Source organism: Arabidopsis lyrata (genome assembly GCF_000004255.2).
Source record: "Arabidopsis lyrata subsp. lyrata unplaced genomic scaffold ARALYscaffold_6, whole genome shotgun sequence".
Classification (NCBI taxonomy): Eukaryota; Viridiplantae; Streptophyta; class Magnoliopsida; order Brassicales; family Brassicaceae; genus Arabidopsis; species Arabidopsis lyrata.
The window spans coordinates 26,104-46,888 of record NW_003302550.1 but is presented as its reverse complement, the minus strand read 5'-3'; the positions used below and the strand labels follow the sequence as shown (position 1 = coordinate 46,888).

At 39.5% G+C, this 20,785-nt stretch overlaps 6 protein-coding genes across 12 annotated transcripts; 1 reads left to right on the top strand and 5 right to left on the bottom strand.

The window, feature by feature from the left end:
• Positions 1-3,077: 3,077 nt before the first annotated feature.
• LOC9306964 (probable WRKY transcription factor 62) lies at positions 3,078-4,219 on the bottom strand. Its single transcript, XM_002870848.2, has 2 exons — positions 3,884-4,219; positions 3,078-3,811 (listed from the first exon to the last, which is right to left on the bottom strand). The coding sequence occupies exons 1-2, from the start codon at positions 4,147-4,149 to the stop codon at positions 3,289-3,291; spliced, it is 789 nt and encodes a 262-aa protein (XP_002870894.1). The 5' UTR covers positions 4,150-4,219; the 3' UTR covers positions 3,078-3,288.
• A 3,857-nt stretch (positions 4,220-8,076) lies between these two features.
• On the bottom strand, positions 8,077-9,350 carry LOC9309054. Of its 2 annotated transcripts, none has more exons than XM_021020143.1 (3): positions 8,643-9,350; positions 8,501-8,563; positions 8,077-8,406 (listed from the first exon to the last, which is right to left on the bottom strand). In XM_021020143.1, the coding sequence occupies exons 1-3, from the start codon at positions 8,964-8,966 to the stop codon at positions 8,266-8,268; spliced, it is 528 nt and encodes a 175-aa protein (XP_020875802.1). In that variant the 5' UTR covers positions 8,967-9,350; the 3' UTR covers positions 8,077-8,265. The 2 variants fall into 2 exon arrangements, with proteins under 2 accessions (XP_020875802.1, XP_020875803.1); XM_021020144.1 differs by having other exon boundaries at positions 8,501-8,560.
• A 63-nt stretch (positions 9,351-9,413) lies between these two features.
• Positions 9,414-11,319, top strand: LOC9306963 (serine/threonine-protein kinase STN8, chloroplastic). The gene is made up of 4 exons (XM_002872939.2): positions 9,414-10,057; positions 10,140-10,313; positions 10,398-10,802; positions 10,889-11,319. Exons 1-4 carry the CDS (start codon positions 9,500-9,502, stop codon positions 11,234-11,236), a joined length of 1,485 nt encoding a protein of 494 aa, XP_002872985.1. The 5' UTR covers positions 9,414-9,499; the 3' UTR covers positions 11,237-11,319.
• A 132-nt stretch (positions 11,320-11,451) lies between these two features.
• On the bottom strand, positions 11,452-13,398 carry LOC9306962 (mannan endo-1,4-beta-mannosidase 6). The gene is made up of 5 exons (XM_002870846.2): positions 13,149-13,398; positions 12,787-13,063; positions 12,522-12,716; positions 12,080-12,414; positions 11,452-11,983 (listed from the first exon to the last, which is right to left on the bottom strand). Exons 1-5 carry the CDS (start codon positions 13,319-13,321, stop codon positions 11,545-11,547), a joined length of 1,419 nt encoding a protein of 472 aa, XP_002870892.2. The 5' UTR covers positions 13,322-13,398; the 3' UTR covers positions 11,452-11,544.
• A 408-nt stretch (positions 13,399-13,806) lies between these two features.
• Positions 13,807-15,324, bottom strand: LOC9306961 (eukaryotic translation initiation factor 2 subunit beta). 2 transcript variants are annotated; one of them, XM_021020142.1, is made up of 7 exons: positions 15,210-15,324; positions 15,043-15,139; positions 14,866-14,927; positions 14,608-14,750; positions 14,389-14,531; positions 14,171-14,302; positions 13,807-14,091 (listed from the first exon to the last, which is right to left on the bottom strand). In XM_021020142.1, the coding sequence occupies exons 1-6, from the start codon at positions 15,276-15,278 to the stop codon at positions 14,184-14,186; spliced, it is 633 nt and encodes a 210-aa protein (XP_020875801.1). In that variant the 5' UTR covers positions 15,279-15,324; the 3' UTR covers positions 13,807-14,091; positions 14,171-14,183. The 2 variants fall into 2 exon arrangements, with proteins under 2 accessions (XP_020875801.1, XP_020875800.1); XM_021020141.1 differs by having other exon boundaries at positions 14,214-14,302; positions 15,210-15,320.
• A 68-nt stretch (positions 15,325-15,392) lies between these two features.
• On the bottom strand, positions 15,393-20,749 carry LOC9309053 (probable LRR receptor-like serine/threonine-protein kinase At1g06840). Of its 5 annotated transcripts, none has more exons than XM_021020133.1 (21): positions 20,484-20,742; positions 20,323-20,408; positions 20,038-20,139; positions 19,793-19,943; positions 19,515-19,586; positions 19,330-19,401; positions 19,069-19,212; positions 18,900-18,971; positions 18,747-18,818; positions 18,594-18,668; positions 18,432-18,500; positions 18,286-18,354; positions 18,105-18,176; positions 17,925-18,011; positions 17,770-17,838; positions 17,162-17,682; positions 16,919-17,077; positions 16,551-16,834; positions 16,408-16,459; positions 16,074-16,324; positions 15,393-15,997 (listed from the first exon to the last, which is right to left on the bottom strand). In XM_021020133.1, the coding sequence occupies exons 3-21, from the start codon at positions 20,132-20,134 to the stop codon at positions 15,530-15,532; spliced, it is 2,856 nt and encodes a 951-aa protein (XP_020875792.1). In that variant the 5' UTR covers positions 20,135-20,139; positions 20,323-20,408; positions 20,484-20,742; the 3' UTR covers positions 15,393-15,529. The 5 variants fall into 5 exon arrangements, with proteins under 5 accessions (XP_020875792.1, XP_020875793.1, XP_020875795.1 ...); XM_021020137.1 differs by having other exon boundaries at positions 15,873-15,997; positions 16,105-16,324; positions 20,484-20,749; XM_021020134.1 differs by lacking the exon at positions 20,484-20,742 and having other exon boundaries at positions 20,323-20,454.
• Positions 20,750-20,785: the final 36 nt, after the last annotated feature.

Sequence of the window (20,785 nt, the reverse complement as noted above, 5' to 3'; positions counted from 1 at the left end):
AGTTCTTTGTATGCACAATCAATAGTATGATTCCTTTTCGGTACATGCACAAGAAGGAATAAACCTTGGTATCTCATCTTCCCAATTCATGATACGTCCGGCGCAACAAAAACAGCCGGTCTTGGATGTTTGTATCATTGGGGAGTGGCGAGTGTGACCCTCTCGGTTTGTGGTTCAGTTAATGTAATTTTAATGGGGAGAGGGGGGATTTGCCTTCCTTGGGGGCATGAACGGATTGAAGGTCAGGGTTTGCCTCAACCTGCGCCATTGGGGTCTTTAGTTAATAAAAGGTCAAATTTAAACCGAAACCAAAATGGTTAAATTTGATATTTTATTTAAAACTAAAAAAAGCATTCATTGTAAACAAGGTTTTTTTGGTGAAGATAATTTTACATTCATACACAAACGAAATTGGCAATAAATATATATGCCTCAAATATCTAAAAAGTGATTTTAGGACCATCATTTATTATTTGGTCAAAATATTGACATTCTTATTTCATGCTTTCTATCTTATGAAATTTCTTTATTATCAAAGCACAAACTAGTCTTAAAATCCAAAAAGTGTAGAATTGAAATTATATAAAAAACTTGAAAAACATAGAATTTATTTTATTTGGATTTCAAATTTGAAAAACATAGATTATATTTTAAACATAGAATAAATTTCAAATTATAAACCTTTGTTATTTTCCATATTTTTTAGAAATTATTTATTTTTTTTTTTTTTTGATAAACACTATCGGCTATCCGGTCGGCCCCGGTAAGAACGCACCAAGGTGCTACATAGTGGACTGGTCTACCGTGTTAACGGTTAGGCCCTTACGGGCTACCACTCTGCTTATCCCGAGTTTGGAATGCCTTCCGACTAAGTGCCAGGGGTAGTCAGGCCGCCTGCAAAAAGAAAAATATATATATAGAATATATATTTTTGACTATAAGAACGATGGAACAAATAATATTACATACTACTATTACTATACGGAAGATGGAACAAATTAACTGCATTGAATATAGCTTACACTTAATAGATCAATAAAATAATATTACATACTACTTTTACTATACGGAAGAAAGTGGAGACGATTTTGACCAGAAAAGTGAGAGCAAAGTGTGAATATCGCAGTGTGTTTATACTTAACCAACCCATCAATTCAAATCAAGAATGAGACTTTATTTTTTCCACACGGACGTTGCTTTCACTCTCAGCTCTTGTTAACCTAAGCTTTTGGAGTCATCTTATCTTATGAGTACGACTAAATTTAAATATGTCTATAGTATAACTAAATATGTCTATCAGTCTATAGTATAATTATAGGAAATTCACATTAAACCTAAAAGTACCAATATGAAAGTAAAGAAAAATGCATTACACGTTTATAACGAAACTCACAAGAAACCTAAGCCTAGACTCTCTGTAGTATCAGAGCTATTGAGCTTGATATTTTCTTAAGGTCATACTCCCTCTTTTCCTGAAAGTTTGATGTTCTAGTGTTTTAGGTTTGTTCCACAAAGATTGATTTTCTAGTTTTTTATTTTATTTTTTATTAATTGATATTAACAAATCGTAGATTTCAAGACGTAATAATTACAAATAATTAACTGTTTTTGATTACTATTGGTTCATAGATTATTAAAAAATATTTAATAAAAAGAAAAAATTATCAAATGATTAAACCATTATTGTTTGTTAATATATGTGTAAACTCTAGAATATCAAACTTTTAGGAACAGAGGAAATATAATATATTATAGTTAGGTACACGTGACGTCCTTTTGCACACTGAAAAAAAAGAAAAGAAAAAAAAGAAGCTATATATGTACATGTCCTTGAATACATCTATATACTACCTGTGATCATTAATCTCTCCAGCCTAGCTAGCTAAATCTATTCTAAAATCCATGACGAGTTTAATAAGCATATAATTTAAAGTTAGTTCATGAACCATGCATACATCTTGAATTAATGATTAAGGTACCAAACAGTATTCGTCATCCTAATTTTGTTTTTCTTGAATTCTTAAACAGCATCTATCTATGGGTTGGGTATACTTGATTAGGATAATATATTAACTATTGGATTTATTTTATATTGCATCATATGAGATAATCTCACAATTAACAAACAAGGGGGACCATGACATGTTAAATGTTATATTAAAAATAAATTCATTTGTTTTCTTTTCCCATTTTGGGACACGTTGAAGGAGAACTATATTCTTGGCTCATGGAAATGAGTGGTTCTAAAGAACCTTTATAATTAGTCAATAGAAAGGCCCTTTAACTCTGAAGGAGATATAGTTTTGTTCTTTTTCTTTCCTGATTATATATTTATGATTAATATTAATAAGTTAGTTAGTGGGTACTTAGGGCAGAAGGGTCAAGAAGGTCTCTGTATCTTTCCGATCATCTTCAATGGCAAGTTCATAATTGACCTGACCAACAATTTCTCGGGTCGCTACTTTTTGACCCTCGTGTTGGAATTTTGTACGAATAACCGGATTTGCATGAGCGATTCCGGTCTTTCAATTTGCTTTGTATAATATCAGTTATTCACTCTCTCTGATAACATACAATTTTGTTTTGCAAATTATTGTTATGATACGAAAACATGTTCTCCAGATATTTGTGCCAAACACAAACTTAAGCAAGTTTTTTTAATTAAAAAGTCTTGATTAAATTTGTAGTAACGATACTGTGGCGAACTCCGGCGGCTGGAAACAGTGGTCTCAGTTTTTCGTTTGAAAAACCTAGCTCCAACAATTTCTCGTTTTTTTTTTTTTTGGTCTCAGTTTGGTATGTATGCTCGTTCGCTCAAGCTCATAGACACGAGCATAAATTTGTTTCATGCTTAATAAGCCACTTGCAAAAATTGATTGTTTCTCTGTTGGGTACTAGGTACTGTTCAATGTAGAATAAATCCACCAAGTCTAGATCTGCTTCAGCGTCACCCACTTTTCTAATAAAAGAGTTGTATACATATATATATATATATATTATTATTGATCATTACAGTCCGCTGATGGTATTAGAAAATTTTACTCAAAGGTTTGTTGTATCAAAAAAGAAAAGCGGGCAACAGTACAACCTTCATGTATTATTGTAGGTTAATATGAACTCAAACAAAATCTCCAAGTAGAGATTGAAACATATCATGGGTTACGCAAGTACATGTAGATGTATAAGACAAAAACAAGTAACAGAAGGATATATATATATATATATAGAGGTTTTAGGATTAAAGAAGCTATATATGTATATATGTTGATAGAGCTGGGGGATATATGGTCATGATGATAAGTCATGAGATGTCCATAAAGGGTTAAACTCGAAAGCCTCCACCGCGTGGGCAACCTCGGACGACATCCACTCGGATGGAGTCCACTCTTCTGCTATCACCGGTTTCATGTAATCATCTTTGATGTGATCCTGATTCTGATGTTGACTGAGGCTAGGGGTGGAGGAGAAGAAGCTGGTGGCTGGGTGACCGAATCGGATGATGTGGGATCCCTCGTGCTCTTCGGGGTCAGAGGTGTCAATGGGGAAAGTTGCATAAGCTTGATGAAGCTGGCATGTGTGTTGGCCGAAGTAAGTGGTTGAGTACAATGGAGGATTGTGTTGGATCTTTTGAACCTGCTTCTTTGCTTCACAGTTCTGGTCCTTTGTGTAGGCACACTTGTAGTAACTCCTTTGGTACTCAGATTCTTTGATCTGCTTTTGTCCGTATTTCCTCCAGAGGAAGCCGTCGTGGTAGATAGGGGTTGAGGATTCGTGTCTATGGTAGTCTGAGCTCTCTGCCATTGATGTCTTTCTGCAACAACATGAGATTCATGATGAGCATCGTTCAAGGATTCTCAAATATTTTCAATTTTTATATTCATACCTTCCCCTCTTGTGAAGTTGTTTCCTGGCGCTCTCAAGAACAGGAGAAGAGTCCTGAGGGGATGAGTTATTGGATTGCTCGTCTTGGTGGTCATTAGTATCGATCAAGATGGAGAGAGCATCTGAGAAACAATGGAGGACGGACTTGGCCAAATCTTCCCTTTCCATGGACGAGTCTGACTCGGTGTGGTCCATGATGAGCAGCTGGTTAGCGCACCCGTGCCCGAGAAGTAGCTTCTCCATTGCCTTTTGTTGGCAAGAGTTCATCTTCTTTTCTTTTTTTTTTGGAGTAAATATTTATAATTGCTCTATGGATTTATTAAGTTTAGAGATGTGATCCATGTCTCTTTATATACGAATAGGTCGAGAAGACGAGATAAGGATGTTGTTAGGAAGTTTCGTATGTGAGAGAGTTTGGTCAATTACTATACACTCCTTCGTTAACCTCTCTATCGGATGTACTATTATGTAATTCGTATTAGGAATGTGCGGATTAATGAGTTGGCCCCTCGAGATTATAAAGACAAAAAACAAACAAACAAGTAGGAGTATTACTAGTTGTCTTACCCAACAACTCTACTCATTATAAAGTTAGTTAATTAATTATGTGTAAACTCGTATCTAAGAACCATGACTTCTTGGATTTCTACTACTTATTTCATCTCATACTTGGATCTCTTTTCAGTCTATAGGTTTGCAACTCCAAATAAGTAAGTACTAAATACTCCTAGAATTAGGGAAAAAAACGCATAATTATAATTTAGAGAATATTATTGATCAAACAAGATTCCATATATATATATATATATATATATATATATATATATATATATATATATACTGATATTGATTTCGTCGCGTAAAAACAGCTAAATAAAAAGTCGGTTTTGTAATAAAATTGAGTAAACTCTCACAACGGTGACAGTGAACTTATATAGTCATGTGGCACGGCACCTGAGAAGATGGAACGGCGAATAAACGGGCGTAGAAAAAGGAGGGAGCCAGCCACTCTAAACGGCGAGAGAGAAGCTCCTCAGAAGTGACGTAAGATTTGGTGACATCATCCTACCGTGACGATGTGACGTCATGGATGGTTGAATTGTGGATGACAGGTAATATAATGCACTAATCCAATCTAATCTCATCAATCCAACGATGGAGATCAATTGCTGCAAAAGTTTTTCTGGTATTGTAATACAATAAGCGTAATCCGCATGTGCTTTTATTGGATTTCTACTTATGTTTCTTTCTTATACTAAATAAATGTCTAGATCTAGTACGTAACAACAGCTTCAACTTTTTTATTTATTTCTCTCTTTCCCTTTTCTTCCTTTATTAGGGTATATATAACCATTTAATTAAGCTACATAAATCATAATTAAAGTAGCCTTTGTTTCTGCTTCAATATCGGCGGCTCGGTTTCTTTCACCTTATTAATTAGGTTGCGACTTTCCTCCATCACAAATATGTAACTTTTATTATTTTTGTTTTTATTATGTAGTGTTTATCAACTGGACCTCCCTGAATTTAGTCGAATCCCTATTTGAGCATCCCTTTTTTTTTTTTTGTTAAAAATGTAAATATCAGAAAAATAAAATGTTGAGCTAATACAAAGATGCTACTTAATAGTTAATATAGAGTAATCTTGGCAAAAAATAAATAAAAACAAGATTATAATAAAGAGAAAATGAATTTGCAAGCAATCACCAAATCCAAGAGGGAATAAGCTTCCTCCATTATGCATTCCATTTTTATGTATATATGTTTAGATAATAGCTGGGTTGATTAACAAGTTCCCAGCCCTCAAATCACGATGCTTGATGTAAAAAGAAAAAATCACGATGCTCTTCATGTTGGGATTATATACGGACCTTAAAATGGCTGACTACAAATAAAGCAGCATTAATCAAATAATTATTCAAAAATATAGTCTGAGTCTGAGTAATGTATCTTATATGGCAGTAATATGCATGCACACAGCACACTGCAGTATTGTCTCGTCTCATCCACATCCACTAGTTGGACATTAAAACGCATGTGCACTATTAACGGTGTCAGACTCCGACTGCCTTACTCTTACCCTTAGATAAACGTGCCCTAACGTTATTGCGCGTGTAATAATGCTAAGCTTTCTCACGTTATAATGTTTATTGCGTAATCCTAGCTTCTCACCAATCTTCTCACCAATCGTCCGCTAAACGTAACTTTTTTTTTTCTGTCATCTCAAGACAAAATAATAGGCCTGGGCAATCGGTTTTATCGGTTTGTTCGGTTCGGTTTATTCGGTTTTTCGGGTTTTTCGGTTTTTAAAATTTCTGCCGAATTGAACCGAATAAAAATTCGGTTCGGTTCGGTCGGTACTCGGTTTGTTCGGTTCGGTTATTGGGTTTAAAATCAGTTCCGAAAATAAACCGAAATTGATTTTTCCTCGGTTTATTCGGTTAACCGAGGATCTTTCTCTGCAAAATCAGACTCTTCCATGGGGATATCTGACCTAAAAATCGGAATTGAGATTCGGGAGAGTAAAAGAGATTATAAATCGGTGCTTGTATAGGGGGGAGTGAATTTTTTTTCTCTGGCTTCTGGTTTTTAGACGACTAGATGTCTAGATCAATGAGAGGAAGAAGGAGAACGGCTGATCTAATGGCAAATTAGCTAGGGTTTTTTTTGTTTTATTAGATAGATAATGGGCTTTAACAATTTTGGGCCAGCCCGTATAGTTTACACAAATAACATTAAACATATTTCCCATTAAGAAGCCCAAAATAGCCTAGAATAATTGAAACGCTACTAACCCTAGCGTTTTGTTTATTTTTCCTTTTACTCCGTCTTTTTCCAGCGATTCCATGGCGGCTCCCCCAACTCATCCTCGTTTCTTCAGCTTATCTATGGCGGATTGTCGACGATAGGTGGTGGTTGTAAGAGAACCGAAGAACCGTTCGGTTATGGCTTGCCGAACCGAACCGAATTAATAACCGAAATCCTGAATATTTTTGCCGATCGGTTCAGTCTTACTCTTCGGTTCGGCGCCGATAACCGAAAAACTCGGTTTGTTCGGTTCGGTTTTTTCGGTTAATGCCGAACGCCCAGGCCTACAAAATAATAGGTCCAAGAAATTCACAACCGGAGAAAAACAAGAATTCTTCAAAAACTAAACCCTAGGGAAAGGAAACTAAAGATAATTTACAGAAAAATTCAAACATACAACGAAAGAAGACGCACATTTAACTAAAAACAGAAGTAATAGGCCAAAACCTTACTAAATACACTAGTTATAAGAGCAAAAAGACCTCTTCTTCTTAGCACATGCAAAATAGATTTACCATGGCTGCATCCAACATTCCAACCAACCCGAAAAGATTACATCTGTCACCTTCTATCATGATATGAAAGCCGATCTCTATAAAACATTTTAATGGTAAACAATTACCATTTCTTATTTTGTCAACGTGCAATAGTAGTATTTAGATGATGAAGTTAATATCAACGCTTCAATTAATAATACCTTATTCAGTAAGTTTACCAGTCAACCGTCGACGGCCGACCCCAAAAAAATGTAGATATAATCAAACAAATAATACAATTGAGTTTAGTGCATAAAATCTATAAGCACGATAAAAAATGTTGTAGGTGATTTTGCCAGTTTATATTTGATGTTAACTATATAATGTATGCGGGGTTTTAATAGATTTAAAATAAATTTGTCTTGGCCATTTGAATTTGGGCTGACATGGGCTAGAAAGGGACAAGAGAAGTTGGAATTAATCACGTTTATGTTTTCGAATAATACATAAATGGTGTGGATGAGGTGTGTTTTTGTCGTTTCTTGTATTCAACTTGCGGGTTAGATCTTACTTTACGATCGATGTATCATATATTTGTAAAAAATTAATAAAAACACTAATAGAGGCGATGGCGATGATAGTTGACTGATAGTTTATGTTATAACTAGCGTCGGAGACAGATGGATCCATAACTCGATTCAAAACAATTAATGCCTTGTTATATAGTAGTATTTGTTTTGATCATGTCTTCTTAACGGACCCCATGCTTTCATTGTCTGGACATACTTTTGATTCCATATTGCAATTTTCTAATTTAAATGATTACGTTTTAGAAAACTAAAAGGTGGAAGCTGATAGATAGATGGCTTTAAATGGTTGGGCTAACGTAAGTAAAATACAGAGAAGTATGCGATTAAATAAAGAGCTAGTTGGATAAAAAATTAGTTGCCGACAAACAACAATTAAATGAAGGAAATGGTTTCTCAAATTTGGTAAGTAAAGTCCCGCGTGGCTAAAAAGAGAGCAAAGTGAAAAAAGGAAGAAAGAATGGGCCTATGGATCAAGAGAAAAAGCCCAATTGTAACGAGACATTACAATATCAAGAGATATGGGTATTGAGGATGATCTCGACATTATTCTTGGTCGTCGAGTTTTCTTCTTGTTCCATGGGCCCATTTGCAATGCTCTCGAGATTCTTCCTCTCGACGGGGCTTTCTTCTTCTTCTTCTGGGTCACCTGCCTGAAATTCCCAGAAGGTCGAGAAATAAGTAATGGGAAGAAAGTAGTGATGAAGAAGGAAGGAGAGTAGAGAGAGAGTTAAAATCAGTAATTACGAAGCTGAAGCGTCTCATCCTCTCATGCTCCTTGGCTCTCAGAGATCGGATTGGGGAAATCTTCTGATGGCCAAATCAAACGGCAATTACTACTTGCTGATCGACGATATATATATATTATCGTAACTAAAAAGAGGCTTACAGAGGAATAGGCGTGGAGCTCCTTCAATCGAAAGAGGCGATCGACCTGGATTTCAAGGCTTTTCTGTGTCTCTCCTCTCTGGAGAAGAAGGCTCATCTGCACATCCATGGCTCCATCTCTCTCCTTTAGCAGCTTCTCAGTCCTCTCTCTATCCTCTCTCTGCCTCTCGAGTTTCTTCTTAAAGGCACTAAGCTCCTCCGCAAGAGAAGCATCGATCAGATTCTCCTTCAGCTCAGCAGCTTTGGCCTTCACCACGAAAGCATCCTCCTTTGGGGTCTGGAAGATGTTCTTCGGCTGCAGAGCTTTTCGACCTGAACATTTCATTTTTTTTTGTTGCTTGGATTAAGATGAGAGAGAGAAGCAAGCAGGCAGAGAGCAACTAATCTAATGGATTTTTTTCTTTTCTTTTTTGGTTTTGAATTTGAATTGGGTTCGGCGCTTAACGGCTACTTTTTTTTTCCTTTCTTTTTGTCGTATTGCTGCCTGCTGCTTCTCTTTCTGTGTGAAAAAATTGCTGAAATGGCCTCTCCTTTCTATATTTTCATTTTTTTCTTAATTGTGAATTTCATTATTGGTTCTTAGATAAACCGCATCTATTTTATAGTTAGAAAGTAGTTGATGAACGAAAAAGAAAGTAGTTAATTCTCATCTCAGGGACTAGTATGTTTATTTTGTTTTTACTAACAACATTTCTTAAGTTACAAAAAAATCCCTCATTACATTTCGATGGACCTCCATAATTGGGCTATGTTGTTGGGCCACCTGAGTCTTTCGAAACGAAGGTGTCACTCATATGACGACGACATTTGGACATAAATTAAAATGAACCAACCAACCAAAAAAGAAGACAAGATAAGATGGCCTCTCTTCTCTCTCCCGCCACGGCCACGGCCACCGCCACCTCCGCCGCTTTTCATTCCTGCTCCACCGCCGGTTTCTCCACTCCCACTCACATTTCACCCCAGAACAGCAGCCGCCGGGCTTATTCTTATATGATGAGATGCAGTTTTTCTCCGCAGGACTTATCTGTTGAGTCTCTCTCTCATCTCCCTGCTCTCCATGACTTTCAGAATTCCCTCGCCACATTTTCGGATACCCAGAAATGGGGGTTCTTTTTCTCCGCCGGACTCGTCTGGTTTTACCTCACGGCGAGGCCTGGTGTTCTCATCGGCGCCATTGACGCCTACCTTCTCGCTCCGCTCCAGCTTGGCCTCGATACTCTGATTGGTAGGAGGTTGAAGAGGTCCGATTTCTTGGTCACAGAGAAACTCGGCGAAGGCTCTTTCGGCGTCGTCTATGCCGGCGTCTTACTCCCCAAGAATTCTACTGTTGTTGATGAGGCCAGGGTTAGCAAAGCAAGAGCTAAAGCTATGGAATTTACTGGCGAATTCAAGCAGCGAGTCATCCTCAAGAAGGTACCCTGAAACTGAAACAATTTTGTTTGTCAACAAGGCAAGAAAAGACTCATCGTCTTTGATATCAACCAAACCAATGCAGGTCAAGGTGGGAGTACGAGGGGCCGAGGAATTCGGCGAGTTCGAAGAGTGGTTCAACTACAGACTCTCAAGGGCCGCTCCCGAGACCTGCGCTGAGTTTCTCGGAAGCTTTGTCGCCGACAAGACCAATACTATGTTTACAAAAGGCGGCAAATGGCTTGTCTGGAGGTTCGAGGTACTCTTCTTACCTTCAAATCTACACAAAAATGACGATGATGATGATGATGATGATGATGATGATGAATGTTTTCTTCAACAGGGAGACCGTGATCTCGCTGATTACATGAAAGATCGGAGCTTTCCTTCCAATCTGGAGTCCATCATGTTTGGGCGCGTTCTCCAAGGAGTAGAGTCTGTGAAACGTCGTGCATTGATCATTAAGCAGATCATGCGCCAGATCATTACATCTCTCAGGAAAATCCATGATACGGGCATTGTTCACCGGGACGTGAAGCCTGCCAACTTGGTGGTTACAAAGAAGGGACAGATTAAGCTCATCGACTTTGGTGCTGCTGCTGATCTTCGCATTGGCAAGAATTACATCCCGGAACGCACTTTACTCGATCCTGACTACTGTCCTCCTGAGCTCTATGTCCTCCCTGAGGAAACGCCAAGTCCTCCTCCCGAGCCTATAGCCGCTTTGCTTTCCCCGATTCTCTGGCAGGTGGTTTTCATATTCTTGTATGCCAATGTAATGTTTGCCTTCTTTCACTTGAGTCTTTGCCTGATTTGGAGTGCTCATTCTTACAGTTGAACAGTCCGGATCTGTTTGATATGTATTCTGCTGGGATTGTGCTCCTGCAAATGGCGGTTCCGACCTTAAGATCTACTGCCGCTCTGAAGAATTTTAATCTGGAGATCAAGTCAGTTGAATATGATCTTAATAGATGGCGGGACAGGACTCGCACGAGGCCAGACTTGAGCATACTAGATCTGGACTCGGGCAGAGGGTGGGACCTCGTCACTAAACTCATATCCGAGAGAGGTTCTCTGAGACGTGGACGCCTTTCAGCAGCTGCTGCTCTCAGACACCCTTATTTTTTGTTGGGTGGTGATCAAGCGGCCGCTGTTCTTTCAAAGCTCACTTTCAGCAAGTGACTCTGATTTTATTCTTATGATGTAAATGTACACAATAACACAACTCCGTTCCTTAAATATATTTCTGGTATATTCTCTGCTTATTGATTCATGATCAAACGAGTTTTGTTTTGTGTGAGCGGTTTTGCATATCAAAGTAGCCGTCATCAGGTCTTATTCAGAGGCTGCAGAGGTATGTTTGTATTGATATTGCTCTGGAATCTCCCTCCAAGGTATGTTTAAACAATCATCTTCATTCTTCACATATATAATATTTTATTAAACACTTGTATACACTGATCTTTGTATTCACGTAGTTGTGATTCACATTAAAGCTCGTCGTGCGTGAGGAGGGCATCAAGAGCAGTGTGATTCTTTTTCTTGCATCCCCACCTGCATCTCCAGCTACACAAGGAGTTGAAGATGGCTAGTCGCTTCGACTGCAGAGATATGATTTTTGAAGCGGTGTGAGCTCTTGTGAGGTAAACCGCATAGCCGTCATCCATGAACTCTGCCCCTTGAGGGAAGACCTGCCAGACCAGACTCCCGGCACCAGCCCCTCCTTTCCTTGTTGAGTTGAGGGTCATCTTGTACACCGTATTCAACATCATGTCACGGAAAGACGTGTTGAAACCAGGGTCATGTGCAGACACACCAAACTCTGTGAACAGAACCGGCATTCCCAAGTACATCTCTGCGTCCTCCACATGAGCTTGCATCCAAGAGCTAGTGAATTCCAGGAAAGAATTTGATACTGCCGGAGATATCCTACAGTTAACAATTATTTACTGCATTTTTCAGCTGTTCTCTGTTTTCAGATTCAGGGCAGTGTCTGTTTCTTGGTATTTTGCATCAAAAACTTACCAGGAATCTGGATAGACGTGAACCGAAGCAAAATCGATGCCAAGAACCTGATTATTTCTGATGAAGTCAGTTCCGACTTGTGCAGCGTAGGGGTTGGGATTGAATCTGGTTCTCACAGGGGCAGAGGGACCATAGAAGCCTTCAAGTCCGATCTCCACCAAATGTTTAGCGTCTAAGCTCTTCACAAACACCGCCATTTCTTGTATCCAAGACTGGAGTTTGTCACCGGAGGGATCAGAGGGGCAACGAGGCTCATTCATGAGTTCCCAGGCGAAGATGGTGGGGTCTTTCTTGTAAGTTATGTTTGTGAAGGTGTTGACTCTATTCAGCACTGTCTGCAATGCAACGACATTGAAGTTACAATTTTTCCCTGATGGGTAAAAACTTGTGCTTTTCCGATAAATAAGCAATGAATGTTTGCTGAGATGGATGGAATAATCACCCGGACATGGGATTGGTAGAAGTTTCTGAGGGTGGGGTTGGTGAAGAAGTCGTCGTCGGAGGTGAGATTAAGGCCGGAGGCGTTGCCCCATTTAACGTACTGAGCTTTGCCGCCATAGGCGTCCCAGTTGTTGACCAATGACAGTATAAGCCTGATCTTGTACTTTCTGGCCTCGCTCACCACGAAGTCGAGGGCCTGCCCAATTGCTCAACCCTTTAAATAGAAAAGAGTCTTGAAGGAAGAAGCTTTAGGCGTAGAGATATACCTTGAAGACCTCTTCATCGTAAACAGAGGGAGATTTCTGGAGAGCTCTCCATTGGCCGTCGTTGAAAGCCCATGTCCTGCCTACTGTCATTCCAACCGCAGAGGCTTGTTGGAACACTTCCGTCACTTTGCCTCTCGTGGAATTGTCAGCTGCAAGAGTCATCATCCAGTACGTGTTGAAGCCATTCACATAGAATGGTTGTCCATTTAGGGTGAATTGCATCCCTTTCCTCTGCACCATCTCCCATTCTTCTTCTCCTACTGATTCTGAGTTAACCCTGCAAAATCAGCTTCAATCTGTCATTCTTCCCTAGAAGTAAATGATTCCGAGACCAAGTTTTTGAATGATCGTAATGTTAGTACCCGTGGGACTCGCTGTCCAAGTCTGCGAGAGCTCTGTTTTGTGTCAGAATTATGAAAATCGCAGAACAGAGCACGATTCTGAATCCAAGTTGGTCCTTCATTTTTCGCAGGTTATGGATGAGAACAGATTCACTTTCGTTTGGTTGCATGTTTAGGTATATATTCATACTCATACCCACAGAGCCAATAAAACATGGACTTGATTTTTTTAATCGAAAACATTAACTTACAAGGCAAGGAAAACGTTCCTAGGTTTCAGCCCAAAAGCAAAGAGATAAACTTGAAGCACATGTTGGAGAGATATCAATCGGAGGACTGAAATCCAAAGTAACGTTTCACTGCTAAGCAAAGATTCGAAGCCAACCCACTAGAGTTAGCTGACATGTCAAATTCAAATTTTCTCGTGCAAGCTTCGGACCAACCCATCTTTAAAGTCATTTCACAAAGAAGGCGACTCAGTAATCTATTTTTTCTTTCCGGATTTTCTATTTGAGCACGAAAATGTACAATGTGATCCAAAACAAACCCTCTTTACCGTGACAACTCAGTTGCCGAAAATAGAAATAGGCAACTCATGTTTTTGCATTACTTGCATATAAAAGACACGTTACTCTTTACTCTTAGCAAATTGGCATCCTTTGCGTTTTGTCTCAGCAACTGATCACTAAAGAAGTTCCATTAGACATACACTAAAAAAAACATCTCACAAATGTTTTCGAGAGTTTTAGTTCAGTCCTACATCTCTCAGGACGCGAAAAGTTAATTAGTATAGTAGAGAAAGCATCTTCTGGTTCAAGATTGTACAACTGACTAACAAAGTCAGAAGAAATCACTAAAAAATCTTACAATGGAACCTTGCCCAGCACGTGGCTCTTGAAGTTCCATATCTTCATGAGTTTATTCACAGGAGATTTGGTACGTCAATTGACGCTACTAAACCACACTGCACAAGAACAGACCCAAATGAGACCAATTTATCAGTGTCATTTTATACTTTCATATTTCCTCATCTTTCCCCTGACCTGAACGCAGCAATCAGATGGTTGCAGAGATTATTCTACTTACCATCTCACATCTGAGATTAAAAAGACCATTGTCCTCCTCCGCAAGAGATGTGTCAGGACTTTTGCAGCAGATGCAGATTACGAACGCATCTAAGACACAATGATTACATATCAGACAAGACTCCCACCACTACAAAAAAAAAATATCAACACCCGAGACTAGTTACGGAATTTACCAATGTATTTCCGGAACACAGCTTGAAAAACCTTAGAAGACACTAAACCCTTCATCTCTAGCCGCTGTTGTTTATTCAGCGATCCTTTTGTCTCCATTTGGGCAAGTAAGAATTTCATGACATGATCTGGCTTCCTATGCATCCTGAACAATGTGTATTTAAAAGTGATATATCGCTCAACAACTAGAAGTTAACGGGAAGATGAGTTACAAGTCGTACGTTGTGCAGAGATCAGAAAAGTTTAAACAAAGTGTTATAGTCCCTTGTGCAAGGAGCCGAGGAGGCATCATCACTGTTCTTGGCATCTCTGTTGAAACCTCGAGATCTTCGTCACGAAGCCTATTAAACACCATACTCAAGAGCTACAAAGCGTAGAAAAGCTCGGATCATAATTGAGAACAAGTAGCAGCCAAGTGAAGAGAAAATCAATATACCAAAATAGCATAACTGAAGGCCTCTAATCACAGCTAAAAGTACCTCTTTGTAGCCATAGTCTGGCTCAAAGTTCCGGCCAGATTGACAGTGTGGAGCGTTATCCTCTGTTATGACAACATCAATTATAGGACAGTAGTTTCAGGCACAATTTAGAGTTGGGTTTGGGTACGATTAACTGATTATCTTCCAACGCAACTCTTTAGAAAGCTAATTAATTACCGGTAAAGTCTCCTCCTTTCTGGAAGAAGATGTCGTCTTCGCGTATCAGAGGCTTCCTCTTCTTCTTCTTCTTCTTGGAAGGATCAAATTTACTGACCTACATCAGCATAAGCTATAGCAAATCGGAGCCCGGAGATACGGTGAGATTAAGTGGTGGAGAAGCATACCCATGAAGAATCGTTATCTAAAACCTCGAGTTCAACTTTCCAACAAGCCTGCTTTTGCTGTAAATCCATCGTCGCGGTTTCAGCGATGATCGGAGGAAGATCAAAAATGAAACCAGGGTTTGTTATTGGGCCCGAATTGGGCCTTCAGACATTGATTTTGGTGTAACGATATTTTTTTTTGTGGTCCAAAGTTGGTATCTTGGTATTGATGAAAAGAATATATTACAGCGTTGAATTGGTTAAAAAGTAAGAAACGTTGAGTCAAAAAAGAGAGAACGTTTTTTGGGTATGGGTAGAGATTTATACAGAGATGGTTGAAGTCAGCGAGGAGCGATGCTGGGAACAAAACCGCTGCTGAGATCGCTTCCTAAAAGGCTCGACGACTCGTAAAGGTCTCTTGTCACATTCGACGACGATGTTGAGAGCACTGACGAAGACGACGCCATTTCCACTCTTGCCTCCTTATCGGGGGCTGCTTGGAGCAGTGCTTCCAGCTCCTTCACCACCTCCGCCATTCCTGGTCTCATCTCCGGTGAGTCGTGGCTACATCTCAGTGCCAAAGCCGCAAACTTTTCAACACTTTCCATCGACCACGGCTCCATTCTCTTGTCTATCAGCGACACCATCATATCCCTCTGATCCGCCGTCTTCACTTCTCGCACTATATTTTTTCCATGGGATATGGCGTGCATACCAGTCAGCAGCTCCAAGAACACAACTCCGATGCTGTAAACATCGCTCTTGTCCGTCAGCTTGTGTGTCAGGAAATATTCAGGATCCAGGTACCCCTGCAACATTCAAAAAACTAAGCAATGGATCTGTTGTGCCAATATATGCTTCAAATCATTCATTTTGATGACTCACTGGAGTCCCACGGACAACCGTTGAGACGTACTTAGGCACATCCTCTTCGTCCTCCAAAACAGGAGCAAGTCGAGACAGTCCAAAGTCTGCAACTTTGGCATTGAAGTTGGGGTCAAGGAGGATGTTACTTGCTTTGATGTCTCGATGGAAAACTGGCGGGTTGGCTTCTGTGTGAAGGTAGAGAATACCTTTGGCTGCTCCCAACGCAACACGAATCCTCATCACAAAGCTCAATGACTCCTTCCCCTTAGCTGCACCACCAAATATTCCATCAATTGAGAAAACTAAATGACACACATCCAAAAGCGCCCTATGAATCACAGTGAATTTCTACCAGACAACCAGTCGCGCAGGGTGCCATTTGACATAAATTCGTACACCAGCATCTGCACATTCAGCAACTTCATAAGCAATTATTAAAGCTATCTAACTGATAGCACCTTACTATGGCGGCTCTACCGAGTACCAAGAGAGTACCTGCTCGCCTTCTTCGTCACAATAACCAATCAGTGACACTAGATTCCGGTGATGCAACCTCGAGAGCAACTCTATTTCATTCAAGAACTCCTTTTCACCTTGCAAAGACCCTTCATCTGCTCGCTTTATTGCAGCAACAGTTTTGTCAGATAACACACCTCTGTATACCTTTCCATAGCCTCCGCGTCCAACCAAAGTTGAGCTGCTAAAATCGTCGGTGGCCTCCGCTAGTTCTTTGAAACTAAAGCCTCTTATCCCAGAATTCATCAAGGAAGCCTTGGAGGCTGACAATTACGACCAGATTCAGTTAAAGTTGGTTCTAAATCTCAGTGGGAAAGATTGGGAATAGAAGATTTGGTTACACTTACAAGACCGTCTTCTAGATATCTCTCGCTCTTGCTTGCTGTATCTTCTAAGTAACAAGGCTGCAACCACAGCGGATATCCCAACAGCAGTCACCACAGCCCCTGCAGTTATTGCTGCTAATCGTCCCCAGCCTACGCCTTTCCTTTCACTGTTGAAGTTAACTGAGGAGATAAAGAAGAGTTTCACTTATCAGTCAGTCTAGATCTACTTGTGTAAAAAACACTTATTAGGTTAAAGAGGCGCACCATATGAATAAGGCCCCTGCAGAGTGAAGTTTAGCAGTTCATACGGACCGAATAAGTCACTACCAGGAAACCTCCATGAAGCGAATATGCCTCGGATTCTGAGAACTTCACTCTTGTTAAATGTTCTTGTATAGGTTTCATTAACTTTCGGAAAAAGTTTCAAATACATCCTCAGACGAGGCCCTTTCTCCCACTGATATGAGTCGATCCAGAATTGATATGGTTCCATTTGAAGGAAATCGGCAACATACTCGCCAAATTGATCAATATATGGAGGGAAGTATGAGAAACTAGGACTTTTGAGACGATATCCAATTCTGAGAGGCGCTGCACAAAAGCATCGTAATGGGGATGCTGGACTGTATTCGTAGAAGTCAGGAGTGGGACAGGCTAGAGGAGGACAGTCCAGTGCAGAATTAGTTGAGTTGAATGGTAGTGATGGCCACTCTTTTCCTTTGGACTCACAGAATAGGTTTGCGTTTGATATGCTTCCGTTAGTGCAGATCGGATTACCATCAAGCCTGGAGAATAATTAAACTTTCTGTAATAAGAATTCAAGACAGAAACATTAAAAAGCTAGCCAAGGTACAGATACGACTACGGAGCACCTTAAAGTGACATTTTGTGGAGGAGTTAGATCTCCTTGAACATGTGACAGAGAATTATTCCTAAGATCACTGTAGCAACGAGAGAAAAGAGGAAAATTAGAGAAGTCGATGAAGTGCAAGTGAATGTAAGTGAAGTAGGGAAACAAAGATTTTACAGTAGAAGTCTAGCTTTCTTCGGAAAAGAGATATTCTTCCAAAGGGAATCAGGGACAGATCCAGATAACATATTGTTTTTCAGCAATCTGCAGAAGATGATATTTTTATTTGCCAGTCAACATTGTTACTCACTAGCTTATTCATTTTGGATATAAAGAAACATAAACTTAATAACTCACAGCATCTGAAGTAAAGGGAGATCTGAGAAGCTCTGCGGGATGGATCCGTTAAGTATGTTGTTTGATAAATTACTGTAATTAACCAGTATAAAACCCAAAGCAGTAAGGTATACGTGTAAACACAATTGAAGGTCGCCGGTTAAGAATAAATGAACAGAATTAACAACTGTACAAAGCATACATGGTTGTCACATCCTTAGAAAGATTAGAAGAAGGTATAGGTCCTGTGAGCTCATTCAAGCTAAGATCCCTGTAGCGAACAAGAAGCACAAACAGATTCACAACATTGGAAAGAGAATCCATGCATTAAGATTGATCAGAACTTACAAGTATTTGAGATGACGTATCTTGCTAAAATCAGGAAGTGTCCCTTTCAAACTACAATTTCTAAGACTCCTGTAAGTGCAAAAAGACGAATGAACATAATTAGTTCTCTCTATATCTTTGAAATGAAAAAAGGACTTAAGATAACAGTGTCCTGAAACTTACAGCTTCAGAATACTCGAAAAGTTTCCATAGGAAGCTGGGATATCAGATCCACTGAAGTTGTTATTATCCAGTTGCCTGCAATTGAGGACAATAACCATAAATCAAACAAATTACTTGTAGAACGAGGTAAACACACACAATAGAGAAACATACAGGATTTGCAGGTTCGGCAATGCAGAGAGTTGTGGTGGAAGATTTCCAGATAAATTATTGTTGTCTAACAGCCTGCACATTTAGTTTGACCCCTTTAACCATCATGATGTAACAAATCATGGAAGCAGTGGCAACATTGTGGCAATGACTCACACATGAAAGATGTTAGTAAGATTGGAAAGCTCAACTGGAATCTGGCCGCTCAACGAATTATTGTTGAAGTGACTATACAAGGCCAAGAGAAAAATCTATGAGATGATATTGAAAAAGCTGCATCTAAGTATGATATCATATCACTGTCTGGCTTGATGTTCAGACTCACATATGTTTCACGTTTTTCAAGTTGGAAAAAGACTTTGGTATTGCTCCTGTGATGTTATTCTCATCTATCTGGAACCTGTTCAAGTTCGAAAGATACCCGAGTTCGCTTGGTAAAGGCCCTGAAAGTTTGTTTCCATTCAGCAGCCTGACCACAGGTTACAGAATCAGAAGATAAAGAAAATGAACACACATGCTTATAAAAAAAAATTGTTCCATCTAGAGCAACGATTATTTATCAGGTATTCAGGTAGGTCCAACTTACAAGAGTACCAGGGATGATATCTGTCCTATCTCGTTTGGAATTGAACCACTTATATTATTCCACATGAAATCTCTTCATAGATGCCACATGAAAGAAAAATTTCAGAGTCAGTAGAAACTGGAGTAACCATAATATAGGGCGTTCCAAAATAAACACTTTGCAAAGCTTTACATCTTGAAACTTACAATATTTCGAGATGAGCTAATTTTCGGAGCTCTGGTGACAAACTCCCGGAGAGATTCATATTCATCAGCAGGCTGCTTGGCAACAAAAGGAAGAATCAGGGAAGGAATCCTATTATAGGAATAGCTGGTCATGTAAGCAACTGTTCCGAGAAAAGAGAAAGAAAGAAAAATAGAAAGACAACCCTATAAGTTAAGCCTGTTAACTCCAGCATATATACAAGCAGACTAACAAGGAAAGGAAGAAGGCACATAAGAAAAAAAAATGAAAAGAATCATACAGTTCTCGGACATGCAGGTAGTCGTCAGTACCAATCTCATTAAAGCAGATAACTCCAGTCCAATTAGATCTGCAAGGGTCTCCTCTGTTCCAGTTTCTCAAATAATCTTTAGGGTCAATTAGACTTCTCTTAACTGATCGTAAAGCAGAGACTGCGAATGGAAAAGATAGTTGAGAATCACGTAAGAAAACAAGATGACTAGAATTAAATTTGGAAGCAGTAACAAAACAGAAAAGAAGTCACACCTTCTGAAGGGTGTGTTCTTTGAGCATCGGCAAGAAGAAGGACGCAACAAGAGGCAACAAGGAGGGCATGTGGATAGAGTCTTTGAGGGAAGACCATGGTGCCTTTGGAAAGCGTAACAGCGTAAGAAGCAGATAGATGTAGATGAAATACAAAAGGGAGCGTTTCTAAGGTTCCAAATTTCAGTAAATTTAATCAATCCAAGAGCACAAGGAGCTCGTATTTAAGACAGAGTAGCTAAAATTCAAGCCCACGCATTCAATAGCTCAAAGACAAGGTATCATTACCTCACTGTCGAGATCAGCACTATGAGAATTTTCCAAAAAGGCAAGCGGATAAGAATCCCAGAAAAAACAGCTGGGAGGGCAAATCCCTGAAAACGGCGAGAAGTCAATATATGCAGACGGCAATGCAGATCAAAACTAAATCGAGAAGGGGAAGAAATGACCTTGATGGGTGCTTGGTTTGATCTTGACTTGTCTGCCATAAAAAAAGCTTAACCCTTTAGTACTTACTGGGTTGACTCTACCTGCTCCAAAAGTACAATCGTGCTTCGTGCGTGACCCTTTTTGACAAATAAACAAAGTAGAGAAAGTAGAAGAAACCCCATTTGATTTGCCAGCCGTTATCATCGGCAGCCCAACATATTGACGGCGTTTCCAGACGCGCTCTTGTCGCTTTCTACTCATCATGTTATCTACTTCTCAGTCTTGTTCCTCCGTTCATCTTACACAATTTACGACGCAATTA

Coding starts and splice junctions, on each gene's coding strand:
- LOC9306963 (XM_002872939.2), top strand. CDS start 9,500: ATGGCCTCTCTTCTCTCTCCCGCCACGGCCACGGCCACCGCCACCTCC. Junction 10,058..10,139: donor AGCGAGTCATCCTCAAGAAG/GTACCCTGAAAC, acceptor AAACCAATGCAG/GTCAAGGTGGGAGTACGAGG. Junction 10,803..10,888: donor TTTCCCCGATTCTCTGGCAG/GTGGTTTTCATA, acceptor TCATTCTTACAG/TTGAACAGTCCGGATCTGTT.
- LOC9306961 (XM_021020141.1), bottom strand. CDS start 15,278: ATGGATTTACAGCAAAAGCAGGCTTGTTGGAAAGTTGAACTCGAGGTT. Junction 14,928..15,042: donor GAAAGGAGGAGACTTTACCG/GTAATTAATTAG, acceptor TTGTCATAACAG/AGGATAACGCTCCACACTGT. Junction 14,532..14,607: donor TTTTCTGATCTCTGCACAAC/GTACGACTTGTA, acceptor CACATTGTTCAG/GATGCATAGGAAGCCAGATC.
- LOC9309053 (XM_021020133.1), bottom strand. CDS start 20,134: ATGGTCTTCCCTCAAAGACTCTATCCACATGCCCTCCTTGTTGCCTCT. Junction 17,683..17,769: donor CCACAAAATGTCACTTTAAG/GTGCTCCGTAGT, acceptor ATTATTCTCCAG/GCTTGATGGTAATCCGATCT. Junction 16,325..16,407: donor CCTGCGCGACTGGTTGTCTG/GTAGAAATTCAC, acceptor TTGGTGGTGCAG/CTAAGGGGAAGGAGTCATTG.
- LOC9309054 (XM_021020143.1), bottom strand. CDS start 8,966: ATGAAATGTTCAGGTCGAAAAGCTCTGCAGCCGAAGAACATCTTCCAG. Junction 8,564..8,642: donor AGCTCCACGCCTATTCCTCT/GTAAGCCTCTTT, acceptor TTTGGCCATCAG/AAGATTTCCCCAATCCGATC. Junction 8,407..8,500: donor GGATGAGACGCTTCAGCTTC/GTAATTACTGAT, acceptor TGGGAATTTCAG/GCAGGTGACCCAGAAGAAGA.
- LOC9306964 (XM_002870848.2), bottom strand. CDS start 4,149: ATGAACTCTTGCCAACAAAAGGCAATGGAGAAGCTACTTCTCGGGCAC. Junction 3,812..3,883: donor CAACTTCACAAGAGGGGAAG/GTATGAATATAA, acceptor ATGTTGTTGCAG/AAAGACATCAATGGCAGAGA.
- LOC9306962 (XM_002870846.2), bottom strand. CDS start 13,321: ATGAGTATGAATATATACCTAAACATGCAACCAAACGAAAGTGAATCT. Junction 12,717..12,786: donor ACGATGAAGAGGTCTTCAAG/GTATATCTCTAC, acceptor GCAATTGGGCAG/GCCCTCGACTTCGTGGTGAG. Junction 12,415..12,521: donor TCTACCAATCCCATGTCCGG/GTGATTATTCCA, acceptor GTTGCATTGCAG/ACAGTGCTGAATAGAGTCAA.